The sequence below is a fragment of the Rhineura floridana genome, chromosome 18, assembly GCF_030035675.1.
Source record: "Rhineura floridana isolate rRhiFlo1 chromosome 18, rRhiFlo1.hap2, whole genome shotgun sequence".
NCBI classification, from domain to species: Eukaryota; Metazoa; Chordata; class Lepidosauria; order Squamata; family Rhineuridae; genus Rhineura; species Rhineura floridana.
In genome coordinates, this window is record NC_084497.1 from 26,056,344 (window position 1) to 26,081,668 (window position 25,325).

The following is a 25,325-nucleotide window of genomic DNA, read 5'->3' on the forward strand; positions in this document are numbered from 1 at the left end:
AATCAGCTCCGTTGAAATGTGGTGCTGAAGGAGAGCTTTGTGCATACCATGGACTGCAAAAAAGACAAATAATTCGGTGTTAGAATAAATTAAACCAGAACTATCACTAGAAGCTAAAATCGTGCAACTGAGGTTATACTTTGGACCCATAGTGAGAAGACGTGATTCACTATAAAAGACAATAAGGGTGGGGAAAACAGCAGGGAGTAGAAAAAGAGGAAGGCCAAACAAGAGATGGATTGATTCCATAAAGGAAGCCCCAGACCTGAACTTACAAGATCTGAACAGGGTGGTTCATGACAGATGCTCTTGGAGGTCACTGAGGTCGCCATAAGTCGCGATCGACTTGAAGGCACATAACAAACCTAAGGCTCATTTATTTCAACCGGTCTACTCTGAGCAGGCCCTCATCGGCTGCAACTCAAACTCAAGCCGCCTGCACTCCTGGGCCTGCTTTGCGAGGCAGAAAACCCCAGGGGCCTCGTGGTGGCGGGTGATTCCCGAGTGACGACGCGCAAAGTGGCGGTAGGCCGCGCTTCGGGGCGTCCAGGCGGGCGGCTGAAGCGCAACCTTCCATCCTCCTCCTCCTTCTCCGCGCCCCGGTAGCGGAAACTCTTCCCTCGGCTTGGCGCTGTCGCCATCTCAGGAGGAGGAGGAGGAGTGGTTGGGCAGGGGCAGCGGCTCTGCCTGGTCAGGCGGGGCGGGAAGCGGAAGGAGGGACAGCCGGCGCGGCCTGTAAGTTACCCCCGAGGCCCAGGCCCTGCGGTTGCCCCGGCAATCAAGACGGGGACCTCCGGGGGAGGGGGCTTGGGTTAGGCCCCAGGCTGACGGGGAGGGAGGGAGGGATCTGGGGATCTGTCCCCCTTTCTAAAATAGCGAGGGGGGTTTCTCAGCCTTGGGGTCCTCGCCATGGCTAGCTGGGGGGGTAGTTTAGGGAGGTCCTTGCGAAATTATTATTTTATGGGGGGCTTTTCAACCTTGGAGTCTTTTCATTACAAGGCGAGGGGGTTGTTTGGGGTTGTCCTTGCAAAATTGTTATTATTTTATGGGGGGCTTTTCAACCTTGGGGTTCTTTCCATTAGAAGGTGAGGGGTAGTTTGGGGTTGTCCTTGCAATATAGTTGTTATTATATGGGGGGCTTTTCAACCTTGTGATTCTTTTCATTACAAGGCGAGGGGTAGTTCGGGGAAGTCCTTGTACAATTATTACTATAACATAATGTAAAGGGGAGGTTCTCAGTCTTGGGAGTCCTGGCCATGGTAAGCTTGGGGCGGGGTAGTTTTGGGAGATACTTGCAAAATTGTTATTATACTGTAAAGGGGGCTTTTCAGCTTTGGGGCTCTCTCCATTACAATCTGGGGGGGGCTGTTTGGGGAAGTCCTTTAAAAATTATTCTAACAAATAAATGTGGGGATTTTCAACCTTGGGGTTCTCTCCATGACAAGCAGGGGGGTGATTGGGGAGGTACTTGCAGAGTTATTACAATATTATAACGTAAGGGAGGATTTTCAACTTTGGGGTTGTCACCATAGCAAGCAAGGAGCAGTTCCAAATTCCAGATCCCTGCAAAGTTGTTGTTATTTTGTAATGTAAAAGGGGAGGTTCAACTTTGAGGTGCTCTCCATAACAACCTAGGGGGTGGTTTGCAAAGGTCCTTGTACAATTGTTATTATACTATGATATGGGGGGGGGAGGGATTTTCAGCCTTGGATTCTTTCCATGGCAAGCAGTGCAGGTACTTCCAAAAATATTATTATATTAACAGTGGAAAAGGCCAGCCTGAACCCTTGCCACTTGCTTCTTTCAAATGCTAGCCTTGCCAGTCTTTCCCCCCTGCTGTGCCAACCTGGTGGGATTGGTTCTCTTTAGTCCTCGCTTATTCTCCCCAACCCCACACTGTCATGAGGTCATCCTCTCTTCGCCTTAATTCTCAGCCCCTAGTTTTACTTACGGCCACCAAAATGGTGATTATTATAACTCCTCTGTTCCTACAATACCAACTTGTGGGTGTGTCTTTTTTTTAATTCCTGCTCTGTCCCAAAGTCTGGTCTCAGTGTGATCATCCTGAAAAAAAGAACTGCTTTCAAATCGATTCCAACTTATGGCAACAGGGTTTTCATGGTAAGGGGTATTCAGAGGGGGTTTCCCATTGCCTTCCTCTGAGGCTGAGAGGCAGTGACTGGCCCAAGGTCACCCAGTGAGCTTCGTGGCTGTGTGGGGATTTGAACCCTGGTCTCCCAGGTCATAGTCCAACACCTTAACCACCACACCACACTGTCTCTCGTTGAAACAGAAAGTGGCATATAAATTAACTAAATAAGTAAACAAGGTAGTGTCAGGTTGATCTCCCTCTTGCCATGAGGGGACAAGAGCTTTAACCCCCGCCTTGGGTTTTACTGGCTGAAATGGTCTTAACAGGGAGATAATAGCAATTCCTGATTAAAGCTGAGACTGATTTGCTATAGAAGGCATATTGGCTGGTGTGTATGTGTTTGTGATTGTGCCATCCTGCAATATTTACTTTACTTTAAATAATATTTTCATAATTTTCATCTTTAATACTTTTATGCTTTACAGGGAAATCTCCTATTGTGGCTTGCTTTGTTTTATTATGTACATACAGTATTTCACACTTCTTGTGCAAGTTTGTATGGACTGGGCTGTGACTGTAATAAAATAATCAATCAATCAATCAATCAATCAACTTTACTTTTATCCCAGAATAAGGTATTGGCAAGGAGGGAACATTCTGGAGTGTAAGTGTGTATGCAGGAGTGCCCTTCAGTGCACCTGTATGAGTAGGTGGGAGGTGGTCCCTTGGAGATTACTATTTAAGGTGATGCTCCCTTCAATAGTGGATGGAATCTTGTTGCATTCAGCTGGACTGAACATAGAATGCAGCTTTATACCAGGTCAGACTTGGTTCCTCTAGGCCAGTATTGTCAACTCTGACTGGCAGTGGCTCTCCAGAGACTCCGGTAGAGAAAGATCTTTCCAGTCACCTTCTACCTAATCTTGTAACTTGGAAATGCTGGGGGTTGAACCCGGAACCTCTTACATGGGAACCTCTACCACTAGGCTAAGGGCGCTGTTTCCATCTGCACTGCACAGAGTGGGATAAAGAGACAATCTGTTTTTATCTTGGATGTGGAACAGAGGATCCTTGTGCGTGTTGGTGTGGACAGTTTAAACAAGAGGAATTGGGGCCTCCCATGTGTGGTGACTGAATTCTTGAGTTTTTGACAGTATCTTTCAGTCAGGTTGAGGCTGCCTTGGTTTGAGGAAGAAGATTAGGGCTGGCCTGTCAAGCTCTTGGAATTAGGATTGTTCCAAGTTTCAGCTGTAATCTGTTTCTCGTCATGTGACCCACGAGGTGTGGCCAGCATACTGTCATTGAATATGTTTTTAGGTCGCATCCAGTCGCACCCAGTTAAGGTTTCTGGGCCTTACTGTTAAAAACTAGCCTGGCATTCTCAGTAGACCTTTCTCCCTTTGTCCTCAAAATAAGACTTGTCTAGCTGGACCAGCTTGAGTGCCTTGGATGACATCATTTTATGGGCAAGAGGAGCAGCCCCCACGAATTCTCCTTTCCCAAGAGAGACATCGCCCTTGTGGGAATTCTCCTTCCCACAATCCCACGACTTCTTTCAGCTCTTCTTTCTCAGCCAAGCACCTGATCATTCACGGTGTGGAGAAAAGGATGCTTTCATGGGGTCCTGTACGCTTGGGCCCAGTCCTACTGCCGCCTCCTTCCAGGACTGTTCATGTGACTCTGTGTGTTTGTGGCAAAACTGCTTGCGCTGCTCAGTCCAGGCTCATAATGTGTGTGTGTGTGTGGGGGGGGGGAAGCTGTGAGCAAAATCCTTGGCAGCAAAGAGAATCTCTCTGGGTTGGAGGGGCAAGCTGTTTGCACAATTGATTTGCCAAAAGGCACGCAGGCTGGAACAAACTTTCTGCGGGTATAACATTTGTGAGGGTTGGTTTTACACGACAGGAAAGGGAGATTGGTTAATGGAAAGTGTCACTGGGATGAAGTGCATTCATCATCTGGTGGCCCTGAAGTGAGTAGTAATTATACCTGAACTCATAGGTGAGCAGTAAGAGCTCTTGGCTGGAAAGAATATTGTAGCACTGTAACAGTTTTGCATGCTGTTGCTCCTGGGCTCTTCTGATTAGGGGTAAAGAACAGCAGTGACGGGCTACAGAAGTTCAGTGGTACTTTTTCCACCTGATACTTTCCGCTCCCAGTAGCTGGGCACCATCTGACAACAGGTGTACCAAGCTGAAAATTGGTGGCTGCTAGTTGTCCAGGCTTCAGGAGATCTCATTCTTGTGCGAAAAATACCTAGGCTGCAGCAATCATAACCATGTGAACTCAGAAGTTGGTCCTATTGAATTCAGTTCTGTTGATAACATGTTTTGTAAATTTATTATTGGATTTTTTTAAAACTTGCTTGTAAATTGCTTTGGGATTTTTTTTTAGTGGGAAGCGATATTTATCGTTGTTCTTGTTGGATTTCTTACCAGCCCTTCACCATATGGTCCCAGGGTTGGTTACAGCAATATAGAAACACAATATTAAAACCGGTGAAAGCCATTTACATTCAGAAGAACAGAGCAGGTCCTAAAATACATCTATCTCAAGTGTCAAGACCAGGGTGAAGAGGTGTGTCTTCAGCATGTGGGTCTTAGACACATCTTGTTGGGAGGGAATTCCATAGTTTAGAGGCTACCACAGAGAAAGCATATGCATATGTAATAAACCTAAACTTAATGGGGTCAGTGGGGTAAGGATTGCATCCTTTATTCAGGCAGGAAAATTTGGCAATGGACTCAGTGACAGTGCTGCTGTTTTCCCCTCCACCTTCCAGTACTTTGCTTTTGTAGCAAGTGTGTGAAAGATGCTTGTGTGTGATTGTTGACACCCTCCCCTAAAAAGAGGAACCTCCTTCTAGCATTTCCATCTCTGTAGCCTTTGTAACACTTTTGGATTTATTCGCCTTGAAAAATTGAGATGCATGAGGGCAGGGAGGAAGTTTATATTGGGAGAGACTGTCCTTTGAGCACCTTAAGAGTAGAGTCCTATACGTGTCTGCTCAGAGGTAAATCCCATTAAGTTCAATGTGGCTTCCTCCCAGATTAGGGTATAGGGTTGCAGGCTTAATGGGGTTCTGAACCTCCAGCTTTGCAGAACTGAAACAAAAGAGAGTGAAACAACAAAGCGTTTCTCTTCTATGTCATATATTTTTACTGTTTCGCTTGGGATCCTTGATACTTTGTTTCCCAGGGCATCTGGAAGTCTAATGTTGGTCACATCCACACCATAGATTTAAAGCAGTCTTATACCTCTTCATGGCTTCCCCCAAAGAATCGTGAGAACTGTTTCTTAAGGGTGCTGAGAGTTGATAGGAGACCCTTCACATACTGTAAAGCTGCACCCTTAACACACCAAGATCCTGAGGAGAGCCGTGTACATTAAATGTATGGTGTGGATGTGACCCATATTAGATAGTTTTTCCGCTGTGACAGAGATGCATGAACATGTGAAAATACCTTATACCGAGTCAGATTATTATTGATCTACTCTGATAGTGGCTGAAAGGTCTCGGGCAGAAGCGAGTGCCCAGACTGGCTACCTGAGAATCTTTTAAGTGGATATGCCAAGGATTGAACCTGGGGACTGTTTGTATGCAAATCATGCACTTTACCATTGAGTTATGGCCTGTTCCTAGGTAAGTTCCAGCCTTTTTCTGTTACGGCGATCAGTTGAGGTGATTTACAGACCTCTTGGGACTGACTTGCTGGACCTGAACACTAGCCCAGCTGCACTTTGAGTTGAAAGCTCATTACAGCTGGCCGCCCCTGTGAAGTTTATGATGGGTTATGTCAGCGGCTGATCGCTGCTTTTGATAGCGAAGTCAGGTGACGAGTGCCAACAGGATTTGAGCCGTAGTGGAACCACCGGTGGAGACTGTTCCATCAGGCCATAGGTCCACACCCCACCAAGCTCAGTCTGCCCTCAGCCAGCCCCCATCTGCCTACCTTCTTACTTACAGTCAGTCCAAGAGGTGTCACTGCTTGTCACCTTTCTCCTCCTCAGTCTCAGAGGGTGGGGAATGAGAATGAATTGGCTCTGCCTCCACATACTGTTTGCTCCCCCTGCATTCCACCCCACCAGCCCCAGCAGTCACCAGCCCCCACTGCGGGCCTCTGAGGAAAGAGGGATCATGCTCATGAGAACCCTGATGTTTGCGCTGATGTGTGTATGTCTTAGAATAACTGTTTTAAAACCCAATAAAAATGAAGCCCCCCCCCCAGCAAGCACAGCCCAATGTGGATTGAGCATGCTCAGTATCTGAGGAATGTTGAGTGTCAGTTGAAAAAGAAAACCAGACAAGTTCAGGTTGTGGGGAGCACAATGCTGTGGGTGAGACTTTTGTAGCTTATAGTTTCCTACAGGAGGATACAGCTGGCTGGTAGGTATCCTGAATATTTATTTATTTATTATTTGGTTTATATCCCACCCTTCCTCCCAGCAGGAGCCCAGGTCCGCAAACAAAAGCACTAAAAACACTTTGAAACATCATAAAAACAGACTTTAAAATACATTAAAACAAAACATCTTTTAAAAAACTTTTTTAAAAAGCTTTCAAGACATCTTTAAAAAAAAGGATAAAAACATATTGTGTTTTTTTTAAAGGGTTAAAAACATTAAAAAGCAATTCCAACACAGATGTACACTGTGAAGCCTTTCTGCTAGGTGGAGGTGGGGATACACTGCAACATTTTGTTGCAGGGCCCACCACTCTTGCGATAGCTAAATGGAACGCCCACCTACAGAGGGACCATGCCTCTGAATATCAGGCATTCGGGACACACACTTCCATGCGCCCGGCTTCTGAGTACTCGGAGGCACATGGCTGGCTGCTGTTGGAAAGGATGTGCCAGGCTAGATGGACCTTTGTTCTAATCCAGCAGGGCAGTTGTTACATTCTTACAGGGTGGTGGCCTGATTGCTTCATTTTGTCTTTAGCAAGTTGTGATGTGAGTTAGCCTTTTCCCTGCCACTGACATCGAGGGCTGAAAACTGATTCCGCCGCCCAGCAGGGTGATTAGCCAGCTGCCGTCCCACATGGCCAGTTGTAATGGCTGGGAGCCCCTGCCACCAAAACCAACTGGGGCCTTCTAGATCATGCCAGTCTGCTTGTGGGATGCTTTCCCAAGGGAGGCTCCCCTGGCACCTACTCTGATTTTTTTTTTTTAATGCTGGGCAAAGACTTTTGTAATATTTCAGCCCTCAGCTTTGCCTGTGCTGCTTTTTCCTGCTTTATTTTCATTTACTGTTTTACTGTGAATTTTATTGCTTTAAACCATTCTGAAAATATTCTTATGGAATGATGGCATGCACATTCTTTTAAAATTATATAAATAGGTCTCTTGCTGGGCTGCCTGAGCTGACTTCCTTTTGGTTGTGGAATCATAGTATAGTAGAGTTGGAAGGGGCCTGTAAGGCTATCAAGTCCAACCCCCTAGTCAGCCTTTACTCCATGTGTGGGGAACCTTTGTTCCCCTGGATGTTTCGGAGCGACAACTCCCATCAGCCCCAGAGCAAGCATGTCCAATGGCCAGGGATAATGGGAGGTGCCGTTCAGCAACATCTGGAGGACCAAAGATTTCCCACACCTGCCTTACTCTAGCTGGGCATCCCTGGCTCTCTCCCCCATACAAGAATGAACTTTGAGTTGTATCTAGCAAAGTTCTACTCACAGTACACCCATTCCGAGAAAGGGACCTGAGTTTATTGCAATGAATCGACTCTTGTAATGTTTGATAGAACCCTTCGTTTTTAAGACAGGCTTGCACTGGTACCACTTATCCTTTTTAAAAGCCCAATTGTTGAGGAGGTGGATTTTTTTTTTTGGAGGGGGCACACTTGCAACACCCTCCCCCCAATGCACACGGACTATTAAAGTTTGGGGAAAAGCCTCTCTTTCGCTCCAAGGGTGTATTATGATCCCACTCTTTGCACATTAAGTGTCTGTGAATTGGCCTGTTGAGGTAATCATTAATTTTCTTGCTTATCTTTGGACTGACTTCTCCAGTTCCTTTGTTGTGGCATGATATTTTCCTCTTCTGCCAGCCTTTAATGCTGTGGCTGTACATTCTTGCTCTGCTGCTCTGGGAGCAGAATTACTTTCACGCTTGCTCTGAGAAGAGTAGCCCCGCCCTCACTCTTCCGAGAAGCCGGATTGGGCATGCCCTTTGGTGATGTGGCACAGCAGCTGCTGCTGCGGAGGTTCTTTGAGTTCTACCTTAAGAGGAAGTGCAGGGCTTTTTTTCCCCCTCCCATTCATAAATCAAAATAACCTGGTTGCCTACCTTTTGCTCTCGTACTTATACTCCTTTTCACCAAAGCATTCTGGGACTCTTTAATGGTAGTAGATGAAGGACGGACAAAGATTTCAGATCTGGGTATCTCTCTTTCACTCCCCCTTCCCAATCGAACTTTGCATTTGAAGCGACAAGCAGCACATGGTTCATAGGAATGCAGGAAGCTGCTGTCTACTGAGTCAGACCATTGGCCTATCTAGCCCAGTGTTGTCCACACTGACTGGCAGCAACTCTCCAGGGTTTCAGACAGTGAATCTCTCCCAGCCGTACCCGGAGATGCCAAGGATTGGATATGGGACCTTCTGCATGCAAGGCAGATGCTCTTCCAGTGAGCTGCGGTCCTTTCTTATCAGATAGCAAAGCCACTGTGTTTTGTATCAGATTCCCTAGACTGCAAAAAAGGTTGTCAGAATGAATGAAATTAAAAATGAAATGGACTGCCTTCAAATCAATTCCGACTTATGGCAACCCTATGAATAGGGTTTTCATGGTAAGCGGTATTCAGAGGGGGTTTCCCATTGCCTCTGAGGCTGAGAGGCAGTGACTGGCCCAAGGTCACCCAGTGAGCTTCATGGCTGTGTGGGGATTCAAACCATGGTCTCCCGGGTCGTAGTCCAACACTCTAACCACTAGGCCACACTGGCTCTCAGTCAAGCCTTAGTGTAAGTATGATATGCCAGAGCTCGGTTGCATTACCGTTCTTGTTTTTGTTTCCGCAGCAACAATGTCAGAAGGCGACAGTACTGGCGAGTCCATTCATGGCAAACCTTCAGTGGTCTATAGATTTTTCACCAGACTCGGACAGGTTGGTTTCACGTTGTGGGCTAAGAGATGCATAAATCCAATGAAAGGAGGCTCTCGCGGAGGCAGTTTAAAGCTGCAGCTTCCAGAAAGGAACAACAGTCGTTTAGCCTCCATGTAGGTGAGGGAAGAAGTAGCGGGTGTCTGGGGAACACTTGATTTGAGAGAGCGCTCAAAGAATCGTACGTGCACATTTCAAGATTGCCCTTAGCGTGCAATCGGTCCTGCAGATAGTTCTGCATGTTCAAGTCTTGTTGGACTCACCCAAGACATCCCACGTGTGCTGCAGAAGTAGGAAACCCGCAGCCCTCCCGATGTTGTTGGACTACAACTCCCATCATCCCTAACCATAGGATGCTCTGGCTGGGACTGATGGGAGCTGGAGTCCCAAAAACCTGGGGAGGGTCTCCACTTCCCCATCCCTGGCATACAGGTTCACCACTGTAATTGTCAGCTGTATAATGCTGCTGTGATGCCTTGCAATGTTTGACAGTTAATGACATGCCCTTTTTATCAGCGATTCAATGATAAACTATAAATGCTACATTTCTTCCAGATTTACCAGTCCTGGTTAGACAAATCTACTCCTTATACTGCAGTTCGATGGGTCGTAACGCTGGGTTTAAGTTTTATCTACATGATTAGAGTTTATCTACTGCAGGTAAGAGGACTGAGCGCCAGTTTGCTGATCCAGCGGCTTGTTTTGTAGAGCCACTTTTAAAAAACTGGTTCTCCTTTTTCAAGAATGTTTATGTTTGATACTTTGTTTTCTCCTGGCTTTACATGTCTTAAAGAGAGAAACTGAATTACAGGCTGCAAGATAGTTGCCCTGCATCGATCAAAAGTCACAGAACTAATATAAAGATTGATGAAAAATAATTAGTTGTATGCAGTGTCCTAGGCAGAGGAGACCCATTGAAGTTGGGAAACATGACTAACCTGGGCCCATTAATTTTGGTGGCTTTACTCAGAGTCAAATTTAGTGAAATACAACCCAGTGAGTGAAAAGATGCAGTGCTAATTACTCAATTATCTTACTGTGATAAATAACGGACACAGGAAACCAATTCTGTTACCTCCTGTTAGGTTTGTGTAAGGAAAGAAGAGTGATCTGCAAAACACTTGTGTGGCTTTCTTTTTCTGACCATTTGGGTATAGCTACTGTTAAGGGTCTTCTTTAGTCTGGAGAACCTGTGGCCCTTGCTGGACTCCAACTCCCATCATTCCTGACTATTGGCCATGCTGACTGGGAATGATGGGAGTCTGGAGGGCCACAGTTTTCCCATCCCTGCTTTGGGATCCTAACTTTGGATTTGTCTTGTGCTATTCAGCTGCTGTGTATTGCTGTGATTTACCACTTCAGACTACCCCAGGGTTAGCCAATGTGGTCTCCTCCCCATGCCCCAATTTTTTGGACTACAACCCCCCATCATCCTTGGCCATTGGCCGTGCTGGCTGGGGCAGATGGGAGTTGTAGTCTACAACATACTGGGCTAAATTCAAGGTTCTGATTTTGGTGTACAAAGCCCTGTACAGCTTGGGACCAGGATACCTGAAAGAACGTCTTACCCCAGTCGATCACTGCTCTCTATAGGTGAGGGCCTTCTGCAGATACCATCTTATCAGGAAGTCCATTCCACACAACATAGGAAGCAGACCTTTAGTGTAGTGGCACCTACCCTTTGGAATTCCCACCCCTTAATTATTAGTCAGACGCCACCCCTATTCTCTTTTCGGCACCTACTGAAGACCTTCCTGTTCCAACAAGTCTTTTAAGTAGAGACCTTATCCCAGTTTGCCTCTGTGCTGGAATTGCTTTTTAAGGTATTTTTAAAGCTTTTTTTAAAAAGATGTTTTTAAATATGTTTTGTTGTAATATATTTTAAATGATGTTTTATGATGTTTTAGAGTGTTTTTAGTGCTTTTGTTTGCTGCCCTGGGCTCCTACTGGGAGGAAGGGCAGGATATAAATCTAATAAATAAAAATAAAATAAATAAATAGCATCTGTTGGCTACTCTTGAGGTCACCAAAAGAGGTAGGGCACAACAATATGGGGTTCTCCAGATGGTGGTGTGGAATACAACTCCCATCACCCCCCAGCCAGCATAGTCAACAGTCAAGGATGATGGGAGCTGTAGTCCGAAACATGGACTACCCTCTCACATAGCCAGTTTCATATTCTCCAAATAGTGGGGAAGCAGAGTGAGTTTGTGTGTGTGTGTTTTTCTATACTTTGCTCCATGACCCTGTTTGATGATCTACATTTTTTTCCTCTTCCTTTCCTAGGGTTGGTACATCGTGACATATGCCTTGGGCATCTACCACCTAAATCTTTTCATAGCTTTCTTGTCGCCAAAGGTAGATCCCTCTCTAATGGAGGACTCAGGTATAAAGAATATTGCTGGCGTTGCTTTAACGTGGTATAGGTGCTGGGGCCACTGCTTTTGTATATTAGGAACAAGGAGCTTTTTGTCTGCCTGAGGACCACATCCCCGTGGTGGGAGAGGCCAGAGGCAACAGTGGGCAGAATAATTAATACGACTCTTACCTTTTGGTAGTAGGCTAGTTTCTGGACACACAGAGGGAGCACTCTCTCTCCTCCATCCGGGCAAGAGTGAAGCATTGTAAGAGTTCAAGGACACACTGCAGTCAGGCAAAAACCCTCAAGAAGAGTGCAAAGCAGGAGGCTCCTGAAAGCCAGTCAGAGGCTTGGAGCTTCCCCTTTCTTGTCACATACAGTACTAGAAAACCTAGCGCCTCCTGGGGACTTGGGCGCAGCTAAGTATGCTTTATGCACCTGCAATTCAAGGATCCAAAGAGTGCAAGGCCTTAGTCTGGATTTAATAATGGAGTGCCAACCATTTCTTGCCTTTCTGGGTCGACGGACTCCTAGTTATCCCCCTAGAAACCAATTTTATTTGTGGCCCACTGCATGTGCGCTTGCGGCCCTGTGCGGATTTCCGTAGGAAGGCCAACTGGCTCCTGTACGGTTTGAATGGACTAGTTTTAGCCATTCCTAGTCGCCTGCTGTTGATCGCACAGCCTCTTAACTGCAGAGGGCAGCTACTATGAATGGAGAGGTTTTTATTTTTTTAGAGCCCTAGATAAACACACATAAATGGGGCCTTAAAAATGCTTGACAAGAGCCCCAGTTAGAATTCCTGGTTTTTGTATTCCCCACATCCCAGTGGATCAAAAGACTCCCCTCTTCCCTCCAAACTGAGATTGGAATGGCGTCGCATTCTCCTTCCCGACCCTCTGGAGAACCGGGTTGCAGTTTCTGTTGCACATAACAGCCCTTAGATCAACTGCTAATAATTTTGCATTTCCCTGTATGCTGCATTGAGTAAAACCGATCTAGTGCAGCCCTTCACACCTCCTCTGAATGTAGTAGTAGTAACAGAAGTTGCCCTATAGCAGATAAGATTGTTTGTCCGTCCAGTATTGTCTATTCTGATTGGCAGCAGCAGTCCAGTGTCCCTGGCAGTGGCTTCTCCCAACGCATGCCACTGACCTTCTTTAATTGGCAATGCCAAGGGTTCAACGCCACGCCCCCCAATGCATGCAAAGGCTCTGCCAGCTGAGCTGTGAACCTGTTCCTAAACTAGTAGTAGCGAAGCTCATCTGTGTAGGAACTGCTTTCCTTTAAGACTTTGCAATTCCTCTTCTCCTCAGATGAGGGTCCTTCATTACCTACAAAACAAAACGAGGAGTTCCGTCCCTTCATTCGAAGGCTGCCAGAGTTCAAATTCTGGTGAGTGAGTTCTAACAGCAGCTTCAGGTCCCTTCCTCTTCCCTGCTCTCCAGCCGCTCGCGTGGGGCAAACTCCCCTTGGCCCCAAGCTCATGCCTCCCTGCCTCCCTCCAGTGGGTACCCAGAAGCCCTCCAATTGACAGCTTCCCCAAATCCTGCACTGTCTTCCGGAATACAAGATCAGTGTTAACCGCCTCTTCTACATGATGGGTTGTCCTGCTCCTGAGAGCAGTTACGCTTGATTCCACGGCTCAGTGTAGGTATCGCAGTTCCAAATGTCCATCAATATTGTGCTGAGCCATTGACATGAGCATAATCTGTTTATTTACAGAATTTTTAAAGCCCCTCTGTTTAAGCCAAAATAGCCCCCCAGAGCAGTTTACAAGATTAGTCAAAAGATTGTCCCTACTGACAGGCTTACAGTTGAAAAGACATAACAGGCAAGGAAAAAAGAGTGGGGAGGGAGAAGGAAAAAGGCAAGCTCTGGTATTAGATCTTGGTTGCAAAGTTTTTGTAGACAAGCTATGATGGAAACAGTTGGGGTAGCCTGATGCAAATGGCTGTCGCTAGGAGACACTTGCGGGAGGACGAAAGACGACCAGAGTGATAGAATAGCTCTGCTTCTCGTCTCTCCCTCATAAGGCATCATAAGAGAAGAAGGGACCATCTATTGTGAGGTGCAGGGTAGCAATGCATGTGTTCCTGTAGGCTTGGTCTTCCTTTCTTCCCAGGCTTATTTCCTCCTCTGCTTCACGATTTCCTGTAACCATTGCTTGCTGTGAGTCAGGATTAGCACCTTGACTCCCAATGATGATCAGAGGACCATTTTTGCAGACTATGGTTTGGAGGTTAGCACTAACCATAGCTTGCAGATTCAGATGTCACAGCAAACTGTGGACAGGAAGGCGGTGGGTGGGACGGGAGCATGCTAGAGATCAGAAATGACACCTGAATAGAGCATAAGTATCTTTAAAAGGCTTTCAGTTCAGAGTCTACCTAACTGCTCTGTCCCTTCCCTCCCAAGGCACTCTGCTACTAAAGGCATCCTTGTCGCAATGACTTGTACATTCTTTGAGGCTTTCAACGTTCCAGTTTTTTGGCCGATTCTGGTGATGTACTTCATTATGCTTTTCTGTATCACAATGAAACGGCAAATCAAGGTAAGAATCTAATATTTGGACACTAATGTTAACCAGGTTTTTTTCTTTTCCCAGGTTGTGGATCTCTTACACGTAAAAGAGGGCGATTGTCAGAATATAATGGCAAAATGGCTGGCTAAGTTACAGTTCAGAAATGGCTTATGGGTTTTTTTTTGTAATACGCTCATACTTAGAGGAGAATTTGAGGCTTTTTATAACACAGGCGCTGATGGCTATTGCTCTCCATGGTTGGAGGCAGCATGCTTCTGAATCCCGGTTGCTGGAGACCATAGGAGTGGAGGGTGTTCTTGCGCTCAGGTCCTGCTTGGGGGCTTCCCATTGGGGCATCTGGTTGGCCATTGTGAGAACGGGATGCTGGACTTAGATGGGCCACTGGCCTGACCCAGCAGCCAGGCTCTTCTGATGTTCTTGAGTAACAGAGAGGGAGGGCTGTTGTCTTCATGTACTGCCTGTGGACTTCCTGGAGCTATCCGATTGGCCACTGTGAGAACAGGATGCTGGACTTAGATGGGCCACTGGCCTGACCCAGCAGGCTATTCTTACATTCTTAGCCATCTCCAGCCCCCAATGTCATTTTTAAAGCTTTTACTATTATTAGTGATTGCTCCCATGGGACCCCCGCTGCAGTACTCTTAACTCCAAAAGGTTTTTTGTGGCCTTCCAGACTTTTCGAATTTTAATTTTTTTTAGAAATTCCGATTCCTCCCCCCCCCCGGTTCCTCCCAGCAATGCCAAACCATTTTTGTATACCCCCTCCCCGAAATTGTCCTTTTTTACAAAAATAAGTGGGTTGTATCCAATGTCAATCTTACTTCAAGAAGACCCATTGAAAATTAATGAACCTAAGTTGGTCGTGTTCATTAACTTCAAAGGGTCTACTCTTGGGTAGGACTGGCATTGGACACATCCTGCTATTTTTTTTGCCACACCCACTTTAACATGCTGTCCCCAGAGGGTTGACTGTGACTCAGTGTGGCCCTCAGCCCCCCAAAAGATTATCCAGCTTAGTTTAGCCCATTCAACACATTTGGGTGTTTGGGGTGGGGAATGGAAGTACTGTGGGTGCATCCTAAAAGCTTGCGTCTTTCTTTCGTTGCAGCATATGGTAAAATATCGATATATACCCTTCACACATGGCAAGAGGAAATACAAAGGGAAGGAAGACGTGGGGAAGACCTTTGCGAGCTAGAAATTAAACTCAGGCTGCTGACCAACTCCCTACATTATAATTAAAAGACCAGTTTTGAGCCATTGTAACAACGCCTCTTTCCTTCACGCTAAGTCATCAGTAGCAGGGTGGTGACCAAGAAGTTTCATTCCCCCCCCCCTTTCAGTTTATTGAAGGTCAGGCTTTTTATTATCTTTTTTGCTTTAAGTAACGCAAGAGAATACTGGCATTTTGACCGTATCATCGTGTTATTCTTTGGCTACAAGCTGCTACGTCCAAGGGCTGCCTCTCTCCCTCGTCCCCTTTTTGTTGCTGCACAACACGAGTCATCCCGTGTTCTCAAAACATGTGCAAAACATCTCTTGGGAAGGGCACGCAGCTCTCGCATAACCTTGGAAGGGCAAGATTTGATTGGCAATTTCACAAGGGTTTTTTTTTGTACGCATTTAACAATATGGGGAGTTGCATGAAGGCAGAATATTCATCTCAAGGCCTATGGTTTATAGCCTAGTATGGAACAGGGGAGTTCCCACAACTGTATTTATTTATTTTTGGGGGGGGCCTTTTGTGCGTGTCCAGTCCAGCGTGCATCTTGTACGTTGCTGAAATGCAGTGTGCATTCATAGAGGGAGGTGTGGGTGCTCACAGTAATGTTTTCTGCTTTGTAATGTCCCAGGTATTAACTAGAGGCCTCTTTAGAAGTCCTCTGATGTAATAGGTGCCTCTGTGGCATTACTTAGAGGGCAACTTGCAAATTTTAAAATAAGCCTACTCCAAATTCTTGCTTTTCAAAGCAGAGGAGGAATTAGTTGATTAAGCTTTTATGGTGGACAGGCTGATTTCTTTCTGGCTTTCATAATGACTGAATATTATTCTTAACAATCATGGCGTTTTTTTGCTGGAAGCCTGGAATTATAAATATATATATATAAAATTATGTGGAGAGTATTTTGACACATCATCTTTGACATTTCAAGTTTTTTAAAAGTTTTCTTCAAGCTAGTCCCCTTTCCAGGGCACTTCTAGACTGAGACATTGTGGGCTTTAACACACCTTTAAATTTTCTATGGAGAAAAATATAGAAATAAATGATCTGCATGTAAACCTTTTTTGATGTGATACAGCTATAAACAATTTTAATGAATGACTTTAAAATTCCAAACTTTATTAAAAGACAGTGTCCCTTTTTTGGGTTCAGTAGTGTTTATAAAATCAATATAAGTATTAATGTTTCTTCCCGTTTCTCAAAACGTGAGATTGAATCCAATGCTAGTCTTACTCAGAGTAGACTCCCTGAAATTAATAGACATGACTAGAGTCCATTTATTTCACTGGATCTACTCTGAGCAGGATTAGCAATGGATACAGCCCATCCTATTTAAATCTTGTAGAGTGATGTATTTGAACTCTAGCTGTAAAAACAGCTGCTCATTATACAATTTAAAAGGAAATTTACTCTGTATGTGGCAGAGTTAAGATAAATGTGAAATACACTGTGCCATATGAATTGGATTTCCTGCTTTTAAGCAGTATGAGAAAAAAAACTGTGTTTTTTAGTTCCACAAGTAGCAGGGAATGTTTTGCACTTCTAAACAAAATAGCATGAAACAAGTGACCAGACTGTGGAAGTAAAACTGCAATTAATGATCCCAATCCTTTACCACCCTCCATAGAAGCAAGTCCTATTGAAATCAATCAGGCTCAATTACACAACATTAAGGTTTTTTTTAAAAAAGATACCGTGCTACAAATTTGGACACAAGAACTCAGTTAACAAATATGGGTTGTCTCCAACACTAGTCAGAGTAGACCCACTGAAGTTAATGAATATGACTAAGGTACCTTAATTTCAGTGGGTCTACCCTGAGCAGAGGACTGAGTTCAAGAGAATTTATGAACAGATTCAGGGGGGTTTTCAGTACGTGGTATAGAGCAGGGCCAAGTAGAAAGGGTAGGAGGGTAGGCTGGCAAATCAGAAGTGGAGCTTAATTCATGTTCTCTTCTGCATCAGATTTCAGGTGCGTTTTGCTGGGACTGAATGTGGCAATATAGAAAGGCAGGACAGACATACACCCCTCCCTCTTTCATACTATGTGTTGCATATTCCTCCTAGCTGGTGGCTGCATGTGCAGCGTGTACCATGTATTCCTTATGGCAGGGCAGGGGAGCCAGCCCCCCTCCCAGCTGCTGTTGGTCTATACCTCCCATCATCCCTGACTATTGGCCGCGTGGACCAGGGCTAATGGGAGTTGGAGGGCACCACCTTTATGCCTCCAATACAAGATGATTCACATCTTTGCCAAACTGAATTTCTGGCAGCCTTTCCAGTACTCAGATGCATCTAGATATACCATAGGTGGCCTGCTTCTGCATTATATATATATATATATTAAAAAACTGACCAGCATTGGGAATTTTGCCAGAGTCACCCTGAAGTTCAAAATTAAGATGCCTTAGAGCCTTTGAGTGGTAACATGTTCTACTTATCCCATTAAATGAACCGTTTCCCATAAGCAGCAGGTCCAGCAGTTGCCCACAGCACTTGAAACGGTTATTATATGGGGAGATTCTCCAGGTTTGCTCTACAAACAAAGAGGATAAACGCCAAGGGTTTGTTTTGTAAGATGACAGGTTCATTATCTCCTTGTACAGGCAGTGCAATTCAAGTGTTTGGCTGCTCCATTTTAGCAACTGAATATCAAAATAAAGTCTTACACTTGGTCAAAAGCTGTAGTATTTTTGTTGGTTCATAACACTTTATCTGACAGCCGTGCAGGCAGCCGTTATCGATAGTGTCGCAGATAAATCAACTTCTGTGGATGGAATTTCTCTCTGCATAGTGGACATTCAGCCTGCAGATGAGGGAAGATAAAGCAGTGAGTTAGAAAAGTACACAAAATATCTCAAAGTGCCCAATTTTAAAATCTTTTCCCCCCCAGCTAGCTTTTTCTAATAGTTACCTGTCTGCAAGACTTAAAGCCTACAGTTGGTATTCATGTATTTAACAATACTGTTTTTCATCCATCGCGGTTCTCAAAGCACTTCATATAATAAAGAGTCGGATTAAGGGATGGATCATACTGCCTACAAAATAAGAGCTGGAACAGCAGCACAAGATGCTGCCTTATGCCAAGTTGGATCACTGATCTATCTGGCTTGGTACTGCCTGCACTGAGCAGGACTCTCTCCCAGTCCTCCCTGGAGATTCCTGGAACTTTCTGCATGCAAAAAAAAAAAAATGCTCTACAAACTGAGCTATAGACACAGCCCGGCACCAGGTGCTGTTCATGGTATGTAGAAGTGCCACAGTCTATTCTATAACAGGAAACCTTCCCCCCTCCAAAAAAAACCATCAACAAACCCTCAGTCTAGTCCAAATGTGAGGAATCTTTCACCTAGATGTTGGTGAACTGCATCTCCCATCAGGCCCCAGCCAGCATGGCCAATGGTGATGGGAGTCATAGTTCAGCAATATCTGGAAGGCCAAAGGTTCCACACACCTGGTCTAGTCAGGGATGTGGAACCTGTGGGCCTCCGAATGTTGTTGAACTCCAGCTCCCATCATCCCTGACCAGTGTCTAACTTGGATTACCAACTGGAGTCAGATAACCCAGTGCATATTGGCACTTGCTAGGACTGAAAGATCAAAGCACAATTCACATGCAGTTTCACCCTTCAGTAGATGTTGGTAGGCATGAAACCAGGGAGTGATTTCAGGAATCCTCCCTTGGACTCTCTCTTCCTATAAGTTCTCACCTCCCTGTGAGAGTTCAGCTTAGTACAAGGGTGCTTGCACTCACCTTGGTGTTGCACCACTCGGTGATGCACTCCCAGCAGAAGAGGTGCCCACACGGAGTGGCCGTAGAATGGCGGCGTTCTTCTAAACACAGGATGCAGCAAGAGCTTCGGCTAAGGCACCTCTCCTTGGGCTGGGGTCTGAAGGAAAATAAAGTCAGGCAAAATTGCTCTTCGGGTTAACCCCCGCAAGGGAGAAAAATGCATCTGCCATCAAGATTCTAAGCATAAGGCGTCGTCAGAAGAAACTTCTTTAAAAAAACCTAAAATGTGACTTCCTAAGACATCTAGTGCTGGCAGAGTCTGCATACAGACTTTTTAAAAGATGCACGCTCCTAGCCCTTGTGGTTTGATTGCTGTCCCTAGGTTGTTTGTTTATTTTAATACTGTGATTTTAATGGTTGTTTTTAAGCTTTGCTTGATTTGTTCGCTGCCTCCGATTTCTTTTGGAAGTAAGGCAGCATGTATATTTTTAAAATAAAATAATAAAATAATGGTTTGGGAAAATAATCTTAAATGTCATTTAGCAAATCCAAAAAGATCAGAAGCCATCCCACCACAGCTGTCATTTGTGGGGAGGGAGAGGAATATGGGGTTGCATCCAACGTAAGTTCTACTCGGAGCAGGCCCACTAACATTAATGAACCCAAGTTAGTCATGTCCATTAACTTCAATGGGTCTACTCTGAGCAGCACTAGCACTGGATGCAATCTGCTGTTCTTCGTTTCATGCTAACCCAAAACAGCCTGAGCATAACATCCTCTGCCACTTAAATACCAGGAATTCCGTGCTATAAACCCATAGCTTGCAAGCGCAGAATAACTAAACCAAGTCATTTTAATGAACAGAATTTTTATTTACCAGGCCGATCAGAAAGTGAGTTGGCTACAAAACTGTAATTCCAGGGCACTGTTTTAGCCACTCTTAACACCTGCTTGTCAGGTGCAGTACTAGGCTCATCTGTGCTTCAAATGCTCAGATGCTATTGTCCCTTCCTCTGTCCCGTCTAATGCTACACAGCTCTAGAACCATTATCAGCTTGAGGGCCACATTCCTATCTGGGCAACCTTCCAAGGGCCACAAGGATGGGTTCGGAGGCAAAAAAAAAGCATGCAGAGCACACACACACACAGGCAAGCAAGAGGTGCTATCAGATTTCAAGCAAAAATGGTGAAGCGGGACCAGTGAGGGGCGTGGAGCTGGGGAAAGTTGAGGGTCACAGAGAGAAAGGCCCAGAGGGCTGCCTTTGGGCACCGGGGCCTGGGATTCTCCCTGCCCTGGAAGTATTCACTTTCCTCCCCTTTCCCTTCTGTGAAAACGTCACAAATGTCATACTTCTGATAGGAGAGGTTACGGTGCAGTTTCCATTCCTGCCGTGCCCTCTGCCTCTGTTGGAAGCTGTACGCGTGGATGCCAGCTGTCAGTGCCAGATGCAGCATCGATACGAGCCCAAGAAGCCTGTAACTCGATCGAATGCTCCGTTGGTCTCCCTCGAATCCTGCAAAGCGCAGCTGGAGAGGCAAGGAGAGAGAAAAGCACCACTTGACGGCGATGCCCTTTGGGAGAAAAGTCAAGGGACCTAGCAAACTGTCACGCAATGGCTAGCCTTTGTTAATGAGGTTGTTAATAATGTGCAAGATTTGCCTCCGATGTGGGACGGTAACCTTGTTTAAGCCGTCGGCCTGAGAGAACAGAGACCAACCCACCTGGCTTTTGAATCCTGCATACTGACCAGAGTACCATGCTGGGATCTGTGACACTAATCTTTATCTATCCCAAGAATGAGAGGGACCTGTGCCCCTCCCCGATGTTGTTGGAACTCCAACCTTCATTGGCCCCAGCCAGCACGACCAATGATCAGGGGTGATAGGAGTTGTAGTCTGGCAACATCTGGAGGGCCACAGGCTCTCCATCCCTGATCTACCACTGCGGATCCAAAGGGTGCGGGCCACAGCCTCGGCAAAGCTCTGGCAACACTTGCAATTCCAAATTGACCACAAAGAGGCAATCCACGCAAAGCAGTAAGATGGCATCACAGATATTTGGGACCACAGGAAGCTGCCTTACACAGACTACTGCCCCATCTAGCTCAGTATAGTCTACACTGACAGGCAGCGGCTCTCCAGGATTTCAGACATGGTTTTCTCCCAGCCCAACCTGAAGATGCCAGGGATTGACCTGCATGCAAAACAGATACCTTACCACTGAGTTACGCCCCCTCCCCAATTTAGAGGTAAAGCGGCTCCCAAATCTTCATTATACAGAAAGCGAGGATCTCTAGAGACAGAAATGGAATGGCAGACCAAATAATGGGTTGTAGTCACCTAAGTCCTGCTCAGAGTAGACCCATTGGAATTACTGGCCAGAACTAACAAGTCTAAGTAGATAGGTCTAGCAATGGGTACAAGCCTTAGTTCCTCCTTTTGATGCTGTTCCCCACCCCCAGGCTGGCTAGAAGGGAGAGTTGCCCCTAGAAAACAATGCAGGAATTCAGGAGTTTAGTGAACTGTACGCAGAACAAAGCCCCACCAAATACTTTTGACTTACGTAGGTGATCCCTGCCATCCTTTTAGATAGGTGGTAGAAGATGCCGTTCATATAGAAGATAGCCAGGTGCAACCTTCGAAGGAGTGGGATGCTTTGCTTGAGGATATGCACAACCTGAGATAGCATTTTCTTCTGCTGTTCTGTTAACCTGCCAAGCCATCTCTGCAACCAACTCCACAAGAAAGTCCGTCCCCACAATCCACGCAAGTGTCTGCTTTGCAAAGTCCTTATCTCATCTGGTTCTGTCTGAAGTTCGTGTTCCAGGTGCACTAACCCTTTGTCTAACAAGTAAGGGAAGACAGTGTGCAAAGAAATCATGACAGCCCGTCGGAGTACAGATGGAATTCTCTTCTGCGATGGGTCCACTTGGATAATATTGACATACTCTTCACCAAGAGTTTGGTAACCTAAAGAATTGTTTTTTTTTTAAAAAAAGAGAGCAATCCTAAACTTGACAGCAGCGTATTTACCCAGAGCCCCAAGCACAGACCAATCAGAGCTTGGAAAAGATACTTTTTTAAACTACAACTCCCATCAGCCCCAGCCAGCATGGCCACTGGATTGGGCTGATGGGAGTTGTAGTTCAAAAAAAGGAACTTTTCCAAGCTCTGAGACCAATTTAGGGTGAAATTACCTGAAAGGGTGCTGAGTGTGAAATATGCTACATCAGAAAGCAGCTCAATTTCCTTCTGCCATTCCAACCAAATTTTAGCACCTAGGAAGCAAATGACAGTGTGAGAGACAACAAGTGAACTGAGATGGGCACCCCACCTCCATTGTTCAACTTCTTCAATAGCAGCTGAATGAGAAATGATGCTATATTTATAATACTCACTGAAATAAAACCTTACAAAACAGTTACAAAATTAAGAAAGGGAATTTACAAAGCGATCAGCGTCTCGCATACAGATACAATTTCCAGAGGGATAGCTATGTTAGCCTGTTGCAGCAAAACCAACAGTGTTGTGGCACCTTGGAGACATGCATACCCATTGTAAGAATGCAAGAAGCACAGATAGTAACCACTTGAGCTAGAATGTATGCAAGATAAGTGCTGTGACCCAATGGCTGCAAGACAAGCAAAGATGGCTGCAATTTTGGACCCAGAAACTATTGATCAGAGATGTGAAAGCCCCGGGGGGGGGACACCAGAAGCCGAAACGTTTTGCTAGTACAATAAAAACCTCTGTTTTGTTAATCACAGTTGCATGTATATATATTTTAGGTGATTAACAGAATCCTTAAAAGAATCCACAGCAAGGTTGGGTGAAGATCTCTTTGCTGCTTTCAGAATTATTTGTCTATGCATGTATATATGTATATACATGTATGTGTGTGAGAGAGAGAAACAACCAGTGTGGCGTAGTGGTTAGAGCACTGGACTACAACGTGGGAGACCAGGGTTCGAATCCCCGCACAGCCATGAAGCTCACTGGGTGACCTTGGGCCAGTCACTGCCTCTCAGCCTCAGAGGAAGGTGATGGCAAACCACCTCTGAATACCGCTTGCCATGAAAACCGTATTCATAGGGTTGCCATAAGTCGGAACCGACTTGAAGGCAGTCCACTGGCATATATGTGTGTGATTGTGTCATGTGTGAGCGTGCGCATGTATATATTCGGAGGGGGGAGAGCCATGCGCTTTAAAAGCGCATTAAATGCATGGTGTGGATCTGCGTGGGCAGGATGGGCGAAAGCTCCTCACCTACCTACCTGCCAGCCCGCCCAGGGCAGCCCCAGCCCCGCTCCTCAGCGCCCCACGATAGAGCTCGTCCTTCTGGGCGGATCGGACCAGGCGCGCGGGCCCGGCTTCTGGTACCACCGGCGACATCGCTGCGAAGGCGAAAGGACCTCCCGCCTCTGCCCACAGGCTACTTCCGCCATCAGACGCTTCCAACGGCGCAGACGTTGTGCGTCATCAAGTCGCCGCGAGAGATGCGCACACAGAGACATGAAAACTTAGAGTGATGCTAAATAGCCGATCTGCAAGTGGGAGGGAATTAGTCTCTCTGCTTCTCCCCTCTGTTTCTCATCTCTGTCCGGGAACGCGAACAACCCTTCATACTTTGAATTAATGCATTCTGTTATGGTTAAGAAAACAGATGAATCAGGAATCTTAGTCTTACCTGGGAAGTAAAACCCATTGAATTCAGTGGATTCACTTCTAAGTGGACGTGGTGAAGAAGCGTGTCTATCGTTACTAAGTCTATGCAAACATGGAACCCTCTCAGCAGCCGCTTCAGTACCTTGCAAACACACACCTGGAGGATGGAACGGCGGCTTTGCGTAAGCCTCGCGCAGCCGACGTCGTGACGTCATCGGAGCGCGTCACGACCAAAGCGCGCGCAAAAAAGCGTTGCTGTAGCAACGCTTTGACGCAAGCAAAGTCTTACCTCGTTTGAAAGTAGCAAAGGTTTTTTTCTTTTTAAAGAAAGGAACAACCAATTAGTTGCAACAAAAGTAACTGCTAATGTATGAACCCAGGCACTCCCCTTTTGCTCTCCCGGGTGAGAATAGCGCCACCTGATGAATTTCTGCCTGAGATAATGCTATCTCAGCACCAGGCCTTATTCAGAGAGAAAAAAATCTCTGTGCTGCCCTTCTGCTGAAACTCTCAGAGCAATTTTCCTTTAGCAGTTGTTGCATGGTAAGAGAAAGTCATCTGATGCAACTTTCATATTTATTTTAAACATATATAATGAATTTCATTCAATACCACACCAAAAAGGCATAAATTATAATGAAACAATAACAATCCAATACAGTACTGCAGCAGCAGTTTGTTTTTGTTTGTCTGTTTAAAAAAACCCTATCGCTGTTATTACTCTTGTTTCGCCATGTTGATGCTGAGTGAAGCTTCACCCACTGAATTTCTGTCTGAGAAGATGCCAGCTCAGCTCCTAGCCTTGATAAGATTCCTGCACGTTCAAGGCCATAATTCTGTCTTTGTTCATAGTCATGCTCCATTTTTTCACACACAGGAACACTCTTGTGAACTTGCAACACCCTAGAGAGTAAGTTCTAAACTTGTTTAATCAGAAGTACATCCAACTGAGTTCAATGGGACTTACTGCCTACTAGGTGTTTAGGACTGCAACACACTAGTTTCATATCAAGGCAACTCTCCCACCACACATTGTTGCCATTCTTCCATTTGGTGTAGTTAGAAGTAAATTCCATTCAATCCAATGATGCATATGCTTTTACATAAGCATGGGCTTGCATTGTTACTATGTAACACCCTCCAAAGCTGGCTGTTGATGCAGGATGCGTTTGTAAATTGACGCTAACAGTTTCCTTGCAAAACCAAACACCAATCTAGCAATGTAAACAGAATGATGACATGTTTATTCTCACAATAGATCTTTTTAAAAATTGTTTATTAGTATTTTCCAAAGTAGCAAACAATGAAACTGAAACAAAGCAAATCAAGGTCATACACCACATATTTTTTCTCTCTTCATTCGCACTGTGAGGTAGCGGTTCTCCTTCATTATCAGGGAAGAATGCAAAAAGACAATACCTCTTGTATACCTCTTGTATAAAGAGAGAAAGACCCCAATGGATTACTGGAGAAACTCTTAAAATGGTTAAAGAGAGAAGGAAAGCAAAAGCAAAAGGAGACAGAAACACAGTCAGAACCCTAAATGCAACTATACAACGACTAGTACGTAGGGACAAAGAAAATTATTACAATAGTTATTGTATAG

At 45.4% G+C, this 25,325-nt stretch overlaps 2 protein-coding genes across 5 annotated transcripts; one reads left to right on the forward strand and one right to left on the reverse strand.

The window, feature by feature from the left end:
- The first annotated feature begins 430 nt into the window (after positions 1–430).
- Positions 431–18,001, forward strand: RER1 (retention in endoplasmic reticulum sorting receptor 1). 2 transcript variants are annotated; one of them, XM_061600900.1, is made up of 7 exons: positions 431–525; positions 9,111–9,196; positions 9,749–9,853; positions 11,480–11,579; positions 12,869–12,947; positions 13,971–14,106; positions 15,206–18,001. In XM_061600900.1, the coding sequence occupies exons 2-7, from the start codon at positions 9,116–9,118 to the stop codon at positions 15,293–15,295; spliced, it is 591 nt and encodes a 196-aa protein (XP_061456884.1). In that variant the 5' UTR covers positions 431–525; positions 9,111–9,115; the 3' UTR covers positions 15,296–18,001. The 2 variants fall into 2 exon arrangements, with proteins under 2 accessions (XP_061456884.1, XP_061456883.1); XM_061600899.1 differs by lacking the exon at positions 431–525 and adding an exon at positions 551–735.
- Positions 17,886–23,971, reverse strand: PEX10 (peroxisomal biogenesis factor 10). Of its 3 annotated transcripts, none has more exons than XM_061600895.1 (6): positions 23,742–23,971; positions 22,251–22,331; positions 21,617–22,023; positions 20,405–20,580; positions 19,075–19,210; positions 17,886–18,126 (listed from the first exon to the last, which is right to left on the reverse strand). In XM_061600895.1, exons 1-6 carry the CDS (start codon positions 23,932–23,934, stop codon positions 18,058–18,060), a joined length of 1,062 nt encoding a protein of 353 aa, XP_061456879.1. In that variant the 5' UTR covers positions 23,935–23,971; the 3' UTR covers positions 17,886–18,057. The 3 variants fall into 3 exon arrangements, with proteins under 3 accessions (XP_061456879.1, XP_061456880.1, XP_061456882.1); XM_061600896.1 differs by lacking the exon at positions 23,742–23,971 and adding an exon at positions 23,329–23,573; XM_061600898.1 differs by lacking the exon at positions 23,742–23,971 and adding an exon at positions 23,325–23,336.
- Between the last annotated feature and the right edge of the window lie 1,354 nt (positions 23,972–25,325).

Bases quoted from the DNA above. Each gene is read 5' to 3' on its own strand.
- PEX10 (XM_061600895.1), bottom strand. From the start codon at position 23,934: ATGACGTCACGACGTCGGCTGCGCGAGGCTTACGCAAAGCCGCCGTTC. The intron at 22,332-23,741 runs GTAAGACTAAGA...TTTGCTTCCTAG, and splicing joins CAATGGGTTTTACTTCCCAG to GTGCTAAAATTTGGTTGGAA. The intron at 18,127-19,074 runs GTGAGTGCAAGC...CCTCATCTGCAG, and splicing joins CCGAGTGGTGCAACACCAAG to GCTGAATGTCCACTATGCAG.
- RER1 (XM_061600900.1), top strand. From the start codon at position 9,116: ATGTCAGAAGGCGACAGTACTGGCGAGTCCATTCATGGCAAACCTTCA. The intron at 9,854-11,479 runs GTAAGAGGACTG...TTCCTTTCCTAG, and splicing joins TTAGAGTTTATCTACTGCAG to GGTTGGTACATCGTGACATA. The intron at 14,107-15,205 runs GTAAGAATCTAA...CTTTCGTTGCAG, and splicing joins CAATGAAACGGCAAATCAAG to CATATGGTAAAATATCGATA.